Raw genomic sequence first — 12,252 nt, 5'->3', positions numbered from 1 at the left:
CATAGTAACATTATTAATTATTCCATTGTTAGTTAACTATTCCCATTCTCAGCCAATTCCCCCAGGAGCATAAAAACCTGTAGAAGCTTTAAGGCCCCTATATTGCCAGAGAGTGATGTAAAGCCTTAAAAATGACAGTAAGGGAATCAGCTAGGAAGATCTATGCACCTTCTCACTTTTCTCCTGTGCCAAAGTGGTACAGTGGGGGTAGATTTTTACTTACCCATTTAAAAAAAAAAAAAAAAAAAAAAAAAAAAGACCTTTGACGGCAAATAAAACTTTTACCAAGCAGTCAATAAAATGTCAGGACAATCAGAAACAAGTACTTCCCAAAGTACTCAGCTAGTCTGAGCAATTTAAAATGACATTCTACTTTTTTTTTTCCTGTTTGGTGTTCTGCAATGTAATTTAAATGAAAATCCAGGATAATAACTTGAAGCAGGGTATCAGTTACAAATTATTTGTAAGTTAACTTCATGTGTTTAGGAAATTCTGAATAGTTATTGTGACTTTTTTCTGTATTGTAGTTTAAATAATTTACCAAAACAATTGAAACTGGTGTGATTACATTGCATTATTTTTACAAACAAAATTTGCATAATTTTTAGGCACAGAATTCCCCCAGGAGTAATAATGATGTTAATACTGTATTTAATTCCAATTAAGCTTAGATACTCAAACTTCGTTTAGGAGACTGACTTGGACGGGGTGAGTTCTCAACCATTGCTGCTGCTACTAAATGGATAGATTAAACAGCATTTCTCAAATGAGCCACCAGGGGCTTTTCTTGCAGCCACAGCCTCATCCGCTGTGGGTGAGGATGGAAGTAGCGGCCCCTCCCGCTCTCTGTTGCTCCAGGATGCACTGCCTTGGTGTTGTGTTGCTGGGGCTGGCAGCAGAGTTTGGGCTCTGCCCCACTCTGGAGACACCTAAGGCGTAACACTGGAGGTCTACATTCCTCAGCAGACTACAGTAAGAAAGTGCGAAGTCTGAAGTTTTAGTATGATGCTTAAATTGCAGACACAAAAACAATACTCACAATCACTTGCCCATGCTCAGATAACTGGATAACACTGAATTATAACAAGTTTTCCAAAGAAAGTTACTGTTGAACTCAGAATAAACATGAAAAATTTGAGCAGAAGGTAAGCTTTCCTTAAACAATAAAAATAAATAAATAAAATAAAGAGACTGGAAAAAGTGCCTCTTCAGCCATAACTACAGGACCACTATTCAACCAACCAGCTGTACTCACAGGGCTAGTGTGATAAGAAAAAAAAATTAACATGGGAAGTTTCTTCCCCTAAGACTCTCACTGTTCAATCACTGATGTGTGGAAATTTGGCTACATGAAGAGACATTTTCCATTATTTAGCTATTTAAGTAATACATGCTTTGTCATTTAAAAACCTGACCTGTTAGGATAGTTTGTTTCATCAACAGTTACTGAGAGCTTTACTTTATAAAATTCAGATTTTACTTTAAAAAAAGCTTTAGCTAAATGCACAGTAAATGGATAAGCAATTGAAGAAATCGGAAATCGGCTGTTTTGACCATGTGCGTCATTTAAGGGCCGATCCAAATATCACTGTAATCATTGGGACTCTTTCACCTGACTTGAATGGACTTTTGATTAGGCCATAACTGCATTATTTCCATTTTCATGACAACTATCTAAGTTTTCATACTTTGCTCATCACCCTTGAAAATGAGAGCATACATATATTACATGTTGTCTTAGTCACAGCATTTTTTTTAAATACACACAAAACTGCTGACTTTTTATACTTTATTAGAAAGCACATTCTAAAAGAAACTGATGTGAAAACAGTTTGTTTATATAGGTAAAAAGTCTTTCAAGACAACATGAAATAACCAACAATAACTAATGTATAGGATTCTAAAAATTTACTGATAAGCCCTCTCTAAGCACAAGAATTTATTAATGGAAAACAAAAAGAGTTGAAACATCATTCCCATAGGATGACACTCAATGAGAAGCCTGACCAAAAACCAACCAACCAACCAAACAAAAAAAAGGCAGGTTTTATTCCAGGTACTTTAAAACATATTATGGTTCTTTTGGGTGAAGAGGGGAAGTGAATTACTAACTCAAGGACTATCCACTAAGAATGTGCTAGTTCCAGTTTCCAGCCACTCAAAGCTCCAGACCAGGGGTCGGCAACCTTTGGTATGCAGCCCAACACAGCAATTCACTGGCGGGCCTCAAGACGTTTTGTTTATATTGACTGCCTGCAGACATGGCCCCCTGCAGCTCCCAGCACATCCCTGAGACCTGCGCTGCTTCCCGCAGCTCCTGTTGGCTGGGAACGGTGAACCTCGGTCACTGGTAGCTGCGGGGGGCTGTGCCCACAGATGGTCAACGTAAAGGAAACATCTTGCGGCCCACCAGCAGATACTGTGATGAGCCATGTGACAAAGGTTGCTGACCCCTGCTACAGACTATAGGTAAACCAACTCAGCAGTCATGGAAGTACATACAAAGGTAGTTTCCGAAGCAAAGACCAAACCATTTATGACTTTATAGGTCAATAAACACCTGAGTTTCTTCCAGAAGCAAGCCTGAAATTAATAGACTTCAGCAATAGACGGAATACGCTCCCTATGACTGGCACCTCTGAGGAAGTTTGCAGATGCATATTGCACTAGTTATGGCTTTTGAGCTGTTATCAAGAGTAGTCCCACGTAGCATTCACTGCCCATATCCAATCTGGAGACAATTACGACATGGGAAACTGTGGAGTGGTCCACATCTTTGAGAAAAGATCATAAGCGCACAAACAGATCATTTAGGGTGAGAAGCATCTTCACCACCATGATCTGAAAATCCAGGGCAATCCCAAATTGTGAATTGTCTGATCTTCACACAGAAGAGAAAACACCCCTAGCAACCCGTTCCAGATGCTTTCCTCCACAAACCAGAATCACTCCCATTTTGTCTGGATAGAGCTTCTGTCAGGATGTTCTGTTCTAGAACTTATCTCAACTAGACACTGGGAGAATACGACGTCTGAGTCAGATGCACAGTCACACATCACGCATATACTGAATGCTACATAATCAAGATTGTCCAACTATATCCGTTTGCTACCACATATACATGATATAAAGGGGTGATAGAATAGAATTCACAAAACAGAGCCCTTGGGACAAATGAGTCATTATTTAATGTTACGAAGTGGGATCATCCCATGGGGAACAGACACTGAAATGTGACCCTGCCTATGCTAAACATGGTCAGCAAGCAAGTCAACAAAGCCTAATAGTCAATGGTATCAAAGAATACTGATAAGTGTAAAACAAAAACAAGGGACCTCACTTGCACAGTTTCCATACAGTATTTAGTTAAAAGCTGATTTCCCTCACCTATCAGCTTGAAGACTTCAAATGAGGCCAAAGTTTCCTCCCAACAATCTTCTCAATAAACCTATCCAGAAAGAGAAAGGTTAGAGATGAGGCGCTGGTTGGCAAGAACACCAATGTCAAGAGACAGTTTCTTGGGCAAAAGTCTAGTCACTACACAAGAGAAGCTGGCACCTGGCTCTCTAGGATAGAAGTGCTAATAATCTCAAATAACAGTGAACCCAATCCCTCACTCTAGCTAGATTTTAATCAGTCAGAAACAGAGAAGTCCAGTTTATGCATTATAGGCAAAACCTAATTTTTTTTTTGTTTTGTTTCTTTTAAAAAAGAGTATAGACAGTACATTTAGCATTACAGGTATCTAAACTTGCTAAACTCACAGAAGACAAATTGTCTTCTCCAGGTTCCACACTCGGAAGCAGCTCAAAATCAGCAAGATTTGCTCACCTGAAAATAAATTCCACGGTTTGTGTCTTCACCAACAGTAAAAGTGAAAGGAGAAAGATGTTCCTTTCCATTATCCACTAGAACTATCATCATAAAAATTAGCTTTTGCTACTTTAGGTACAACTGCCACCTTTCATCTGATGCAGGGCATGCACGAAGCACAGTGACACATGAGGATTACATATTAAGAAGAAATTGAAGAGATTGTTTGAATGGCCAACGACAAAATACAATCATGATAACCAACAGAAAGGAACATAAGTTGTATATAGTCTCCCACAGAGAGCACTGAAATGCACGTAGGCCCATTAATTCTGTAGACAAGCCAATTAAATGCATTCTCCACCCCAAGAATAGTAAAAGTGGCCACAAACTTCAAACTGCAAGTGAATGAAAGATGACAAAAGTGTAATCGTCGTCCCTACCCCGCATATGCACCCCAAGCTGAGAACCAGAAAACGTGCACTCTAGAGAGCAGAGTACACGCTTCCCTGCAAATGAAACCAGCCACTTGGATTACACATACAATAGACATGATGACCATGAAATCCCTCTTCTTTTCTTGCCCTAGATGTTGAAGTCACCCAAGACATCAAGCTCTGCTGACTCCAATATCAGAGATGAGACCTCGGTCAATCTGGGCAGGAAATTTAAAATGGTAGTTTGTATACTCCACCTACTCAAAATGTATTTCCATCCTGGGACTCTCACACAGTAGACATACAAAAGTGAGCCAGTTTTTGGAGCAAGGCACCTCTTGTGCAAGGAGCAAATACTGCCTCCCGTCTCATCTATATTTCCACCGATAAAGCAGATGCATGGATCAGATAAATGAAGTTGGGAGCCTCTTTGATATCATCCCTAGATGATAACAGCCTTATTAACTATCAACTTTGCAGTCAGTAATATGAATCAAAGCATAGATCATATGAGCTAATACCTCATAAGGCAACAGCTAGACTTGATGGATAATAAATCTATGCCTGGAAAAGTGTGTCTTCCATCCTAGTCTCCCCATTAGGGATATAAAAGGTTAAACAGTAAGCATTAGGCTTACCATTAACTGATGTTAACCATCCAGAGGGACTCCAGCCCAGGAGCACCATGCTACAGAAAGAAGTAAGATTTAGCAACCACTGGTTCCTATATCACAAGTTTAAAATACTTACTGCACACTTAATGTTTGTTAGCTTGCTCTAATAAAACAAAATTTTAAAAGTCTCCTTTTAAAAACTTTGTAAAAAATGCTACATTTTAAAACTATAGAAAGCAATGTTTCAGAGGTTATTTAACTTACTGTTTTCTCTGATATTCATAGGAGACTAATTTCACTGATCAGTAAAGAACTAAAACAAAGATGTCTGAGCTATGTACCGATCATATATGCAAGTAATAAACTCACCAGGCATATTTACACCACTACATACACCACTCAAAACTACCAATGGAGATTTTAGGCTAAAAACTAGCCAAAGTATAACAATTATGAGACAAGTGTAACAAACAATGTCAAAAGATTAAGTAATGACAATATCAAACAGGTAATAAACATTACTTTTTCTTGATCACTTTTACTCTACAATACCTATTCCAAAACAAAATATTTTTCCTATTAACATGTATATCTTATTCTTTGTCCTTACTGTGGATATGTAGTCTACATACATCACATGTTATTGAATTATTTTTCCTACATCAAATATATTTGGCTTTGTTTCTTATTAAAAAAAGTAAAATAAAAAACAATCACATAACAAAATTTAGCAATGTTACAGAAATGTATTTGCTTGTCTCTGTATATATAAACATAGATTCATAGACTCTAGGACTGGAAGTGACCTCGAGAGGTCATCGAATCCAGTCCCCTGCCCTCATGGCAGGACCAAATACTGTCCAGACCATCCCTGATAGACATTTATCTAATCTACTCTTAAATATCTCCGAAGATGGAGATTCCACAACCTCCCTAGGCAGTTTATTCCAATGTTTAACCACTCTGACAGTTAGGAACTTTTTCCTAATGTCCAACCTAAACCTCCCTTGCTGCAGTTTAAGCCCATTGCTTCTTGTTCTATCCTTATGACACCCTTTTAGATACATAGATTTCTCTCTTTTAATCTATAAAAAAGGAAATTTAAGCAACTATGAAAAATAAAAGCTTTTGTAAGCCAGAACCAAAATAAGTAAGGTTTAGGATTACACACACACACACACAAAATAAAAATAAAACCAAGCGTACACACAAAATGAGGGAGAGTGGGAACCCTGTGTGTTGGCATATGAGGCCCAACTATTCTCAAATCAATGTCTTTGTGGCCACTAGATGAGGGATAATGTCTTGATAAGGACAATGAACAAACTTGCCTTTGATTTTTCAACAACAGCGTGACAGTATTTTTACTAACTTAGGCATCAAAACCTGCATCCCACAATTCACAACACAGAATTTGGGCCCAAAGCAGTACTGGAGAACCGAGTGTATAACTTTCACTAATTTTATTTAAGATACTTTTTCAAAATTTCCCTTTAGAGGAATAAGGAATACAGATCCCTGTATAAACAAATCACCTTTTCTTAGCCACATATGATTTTTAAGGAACACGAAAAATTGACATTAAATTTCTTTCTACCTCTAGTATCTCTCTCTGATTTCTTGACATCTTGGAGCTGATCTATACACAAACTGAAATTGATTCAGTTATTTTGGTGCAAGTTTGTGTGTAGACACTCTTATTTCACAATAAAAGTGACTGAACTGATTTTAGCCACTTTTATTCCAAAATAAGAGTGTTCACACAAACACACCAAAATAAAATCAATTTTAACACACACCTTTTGTTATGCCAATGTTATTGGCTCTACACCATTTAATTTTTTATTATTATCGTCAGTTAACTGGAAGAAAATATGAAATCATCACTGGTAAAGATACAGGCAGAATAAAAAAATCAAACAAACTTGCAAGGTATACTTTCAGTTTACAATATAGGATCCTCAATTCCATTAAAAACTTGGTTCTGGACATAACCCCTGGGCTTCAATGGGATTACACCCAGTAGCATATGCAGGACTAAGACACAAAGAATGAATGAATGAATGAATATATATATATATATATATATATATGTGTATATAAACAGCTGCTTTTTGCAAACAAGGGGAAAAAACACATATCTTCTGTGCCACTTCTCACGCTAACAGTTTTAAGCTATGTACTGAGCAAGAATTTTTAAATATGGCCTAACTTTGTTTTCTTTCACAAATTATAACAATTATTACTATTAGTGAACAATGGTACTACACAGGAAATGTGGTAATATTTAACATGGAACAAAAAGTCCATCTAGTCCAGTATCCTGTCTCTGAAAGAAGTCTGTCCCACATGTTTCAGAGGAAGATGAAAGGACTCAACTACACCATAGCCTTAACCACATCACAGCTAAATGACACAGTTATATATGCTGGAACAGGTTTATTTTATTTGATTTGCATTTGCTTATGATTATGTTCTTTTCACATTGCAAACAAAAGAACCCACTGGTTATCAGCTTCTGTGATCTAATAGTTTATAATGTGGAGATACCATGACGATACTACACTGCAGGGCCGCCCGGGGGGGGGGGGGGGGGAAGGCAGGCAAGAGGGGCAATTTGCCCCAGGCCCTGGGCTCCGCAGAGGCCCCCACGAGAGTTTTTAGGGGCCCCTGGAGTGGGGTCCTTCACTCGCTCGGGGGCCCCAGAAAACTCTTGCGGGGCCGGGTCCCGGAGCTTCTTCCACTCCCGGTCTTCGCTGGCGGGGGAGTCCTTCCGCTCTGGGGCAGAAGAACCCTCCGCCATCGCATTACCACCGAAGCAGGACCTGCCACCGAAGTGCAACCCGGTCTTCGGCAGTAATTCGGCGGCGGGGGGGCCTTCCGTTCATGGACCCGCTGCCGAAGTGCTCCCAAGACCCGCGGCAGGGCCCCCCGCCACCGAATTACCGCCGAAGAGCGGGCTGCACTTCGGCGGCAGGTCCCGCTTCGGCGGTAATTCGCCAGCGGGGGGCCCCCACCACGGGTCTTCGGGGCACTTCAGCGGCGGGTCCCAGAACGGAAGGGCCTCCTGCCGCCGAACAAGGCTGGCTCTAGACATTTCGCCGCGCGGGGGGCCCCCTGCCGCTTGCCGGTCCCACGGCTCCGGTGGACCTCCCACAGGCATGGCTGCGGAGGGTCCGCTGGTCCCGCAGCTCCGGTGGACCTCCTGCAGGCGTGCCTGCGGATGCTCCACTGGAGCTGCGGGACCAGCGGACCCTCCGCAGGCATGCCTGCGGGAGGTCCACTGGAGCCGCCTGCCGCCGATGGCCCCAGGCCCCCGGAATCCTCTAGGTGGCCCTGCTACACTGCAGATATGAAATACCAGAATACAAATGCCCATGACTGGGTTGTGTCAAGTCACACAGCAAAGCGTTGGCAAACCCCTTGTAGTTCAAACCTCTATAATGTACCATGGGTGAAAGACTGCTTTTTGATTCCACCTAGTAATCCATTCATTTCCTGTAGCAGGAGGTATAACCTTTAGTTATTACTCAAGTTTGTTTAAAATGTTGTTGCTGTTGTGGCTGTAAAGCACCAATATATAAAAGGTCTGATCTCTATATAAACAACACCATTTGTCTCAAGCAATAAGGAGTTGTACAGATAAACAGTACAAGGCATTAAAAACTTTATTTTTTATTTACATCCCTAAAAGTTGGTTCTATATTAAGGCATGAGACAAATAAATACCATTCATTATTTTATACATCATCACATTTGCTCCTCTTATTTCTAAACCAGATCCCAGTATTATATATCTTTCTTTTCAGATGCAAGCCTTTTACTAATAATTTTACATTGCTCATTTCTCTATTACTTTTATTCAGATGATGACCAAAACTGAAGGTAGTAATAAAAATGAAAATACACCATTGATTTATATAATGACATTTCTCTAATCCCTTAATATTTTATTTACTTTATTGACTATCCTCAATATTGTCCAGTCCTACTCCCTTGAAAGCCATTGGAAAAGCTCCTGTTAACTTCCATGAATATTGGTTCAGGTTCTTACACCTCTACGAAAAAAACAAGCATGGCAGAGATGCTCTAAATGTTAGTATAAAACTGACATAACATCCAACAATTTATAATCAGATTGGGATCAAGCCAAACTTACAAAGTGGAAGAGGGGAAAAAAAGTTCAAACAAACAGTGAAACTTGATGTTGTTACACACCACTACCTCGATATAACGCCACCCAATACAACACGAATTTGGATATAAAGCAGTGTAAAACGGGGGGGGGGGCTGCGCACTCCAGTGGATCAAAGCAAGTTCAATATAACCTATTGATTAAACCAAGTTCACCTATAATGTGGTAAGATTTTTTGGCTCCCAAGGACAGCATTATATCGAGGTAGAGGTGTAGTTCCTTCATCATCAGTAGGTGGTAAACAACATTAAATAAGTAGTCCAAGAATTTTAGGGTACACAGACCTCCTCAAATATGTAACGTGACTAATTAATTTACAGCCTGGCATTCTAACTGAAAAAGTTTCTGCTCATATAATTAACAAATTAGTAGAATTTGAGATGATTAGCAGAACACTAAGGTTGAATAGTCATAGCCATTTACCTATAACTATGTAATTTTTCTCTTTTACAAAATTATTCTGTTTTTAAAAACAATCAACCCAGGAGAATTAAAAAAAAAAAATCAAACCTTACATTATGCATAACATAGGAGATGAAAGTGTCATACAAAAGAAGGAAATAAAAATGTTTTAAATATCAGTTTATCAGAAAAGTCATTTTAATTATATAATTACTGAGGAAGATTTGTAAAGGTTTACACAAACTCCATAATTGGGCATAAGACATCACATCCTCTAGTTACATATACAATGATCTGCTCTGAGTAACATTCCTTGCTCTGACCAGTGTGTGGTGGTGGTGGTGGTGGGGACATAGAGAAGGAGGAAGGAAAAGAAGAGAAGAGAAGGGAGAAATAGAGAATTTAAAATATTTCATCTTAAATGCTTTACTTCATTTTTATACAGTTTAGTGTTTTTATGCAAACATAATGTATCTCTGTTGTGAATATATTTTGCTTCTAATGTAACATCCCAGATACTCAGAAACAAAAGACATTCAGCTCACAATGAAACCTTTTATTTTAAAAAGACATTTGTACATCTTAACAGCATCACAGATCAGTTCCCTTTATCAGGCGAGAGGTGTGACAGCCAATGTGTAAAAAAAATAAAATCCAATCAACCAGAGAAGACGTGCAAAATGTCTCCTTCAATCCCACCACCATCTCTCCTTTAAAATATACCCCCAGAAAATACTGTACACACATACCAGCTAATTAATATGGCAACAGTTACAGAGCTAAGTGATCAAGGAATCATTCTCCTTCCAAACAAAAAACAAAAAATAAAACCTGGGCTCCAGCGTTTCCGCTACCATCTCCATTAGAGGCGGAATCCCACCTCGGTGAATTCTCAGCCCTTTTAGACAATGGTGCTGCCCTGATTAGGTTCAAATTGACATTTCTGCACTAGGCCCTGGACCGACATACACACACAAAACAATCAGGGTTCAGATGCATTTGGTCAGCACCTACCGTTTCCCACCCCGGATCCTGACACTAGCTTTTCTCAGCAGGAACAAACGTGGTGAGGGGATATCGGGTGAAGGGAGAAAAGAGTTGCGAGGTGGAGGTAAATAAATGGCCGATGTGTTACACTGAAATGGTTCGCTGTAATAGGTCCCCCTCCCCCTTCGGGGCTGTGTAACCAAAGCACTGAATCCAAACTGCGCAGCAAACATTGTGCGGCTCAGGAGACTGGGAAGAGGCAGAGAGAGGAGCCGCGGCGGCTGCCGCTGTCTCTCTGAGACACCATTTAAACGATGGGGGTGGAGAAGAGGAGACGGTGTCAACACAAGTTACTCGGTTACCCCAGCCGCCTGGTTACTATCTCCTCATGTCCCCAGGCATAGCGGATCCCCCTCAGCCCAGGGGGCTAGTCCCTCACCCCGCATCACGGGGGTCGCTGTGCCCTTCTCCTCCTAGCTCTAGCAGATCGCCCACAGACCTCAATGAGGGGCTCCCCGGGGAGAAAGGGGAGCAGCTGCGGCCCCCGCATGCGGGGGGGGACCCTCCCCGGAACTGGGGAAGAGCCGAGCCTCGTCCCTGCCGCCGCCGCCCGGCTGTAGGGCCCAGCAGCCCTAGCCGGGGCAGAGCCCAAGCCAAACAAAGCGCGGCCTGAGCAGGAGCCAAGGGTGAAGCAGCCTGGGCTTTTCCTGGCGGTCCATGGCCGGGCGACGCGGGGAGGGAGCTTTACCACCCCGGCCTCCCGCTTCCCCTCGGGCAGGGCCCCTCCGCGCCGCAGCCAGGCTCGCTTACCCCGTTCCCCGGCGGCGGCTGCGTTGTTTCTCTCCTGCTGCTGCAGCACCGGGCGCGGCCTGGACACTCGCCTGGGTCTCCTGTTGGCGGCTCGGACCGAGTTCATTTGCCGGCTCGTGTGGGTGGCGGAAGGGGAGGGGGGGGTTGATCCTCCGACAAACGGTGCCTCTTCGGGGGGGGATAGGGGGGCCCCGGGGGTGGCCGCTTCACGGCGGCGGCGTGGGGGGTGTCTCCAGTTGCGGGTCCCGCCGCTGCTGCCGTCTCCTCCCCGGCTCGCTATGGAGGAACAGGGGCCGCCTGGGTCTCCCGGGCGCTCGCTATGGGGGATGTTCGCTCCGCTTCCCCCCTCCCCAGCCCCCCCAAAACCCTCTCTTAAAGGAGCCCCGCAATCCTCAAGACTGTAGCTGCTCCGTGGCAGGAGGAGCCATTGACACTGCCTGAGACACTCAGTGAGAGGCAACCACTCGCGGCCGCTCTCCACCAATCAGCACCTCCCACACAGAGAGAAGGCAGTCTCGCAGCCAATCACTTAGCAGCTTTCATCATAGCCAAAGTGGGGAGGGGGTTCTGGGGTGAGCGGGGTGGGGTGGCTGGAGGCAGAAGCAGCATATAAACCAAGGGTTTGGGACACACACACCCCATAGGGGAGATACGAGGTGTTGTGGGAGATAGAAGAGGGGGCTGGGTGGTAGCTGTTGGGGCTTAGTGTTTATGAGGGGAGTTCTGTACAGACACTGTGAGAGAAGAGGCCTAGACGTGTTTGGCGGAAGCGGGATATAAGGGTTTGGATTACAAAGGATGATGCTTTGGGGGAGAGGAGGAGGAGGGGAAAGGGGGCTTTTTTTAGGGGAGTTGAAAGCAGTAATGGTTTGTTCACAAGGCTTACAAATGCCTTTCTTAGTGGAAGCAGAACGAGTTCTTGAATGACTGGTGGTAACAGCAGCAATATCTATGAAAGGATCATAGATGTGTGTGCCTCTGGAAGAAGAAGTTG

At 42.6% G+C, this 12,252-nt stretch overlaps 1 protein-coding gene across 1 annotated transcript in view; it reads right to left on the bottom strand.

Annotated features, from left to right (window-relative positions):
* The window catches only part of FBXO11 (F-box protein 11), a 177,984-nt gene extending 166,286 nt beyond the window's left edge, over positions 1–11,698 (bottom strand). Inside the window, 1 exon segment of the mRNA XM_030557758.1 lies at positions 11,259–11,698. Coding sequence (XP_030413618.1) covers positions 11,259–11,364 — 106 coding nt within the window. The 5' untranslated portion in view covers positions 11,365–11,698.
* Between the last annotated feature and the right edge of the window lie 554 nt (positions 11,699–12,252).

This window comes from Gopherus evgoodei, chromosome 3 (assembly GCF_007399415.2).
Source record: "Gopherus evgoodei ecotype Sinaloan lineage chromosome 3, rGopEvg1_v1.p, whole genome shotgun sequence".
NCBI classification, from domain to species: domain Eukaryota; kingdom Metazoa; phylum Chordata; order Testudines; family Testudinidae; genus Gopherus; species Gopherus evgoodei.
The sequence above is the reverse complement of the archived record's forward strand: the minus strand, read 5'-3'. Positions and strand labels throughout refer to the sequence as shown.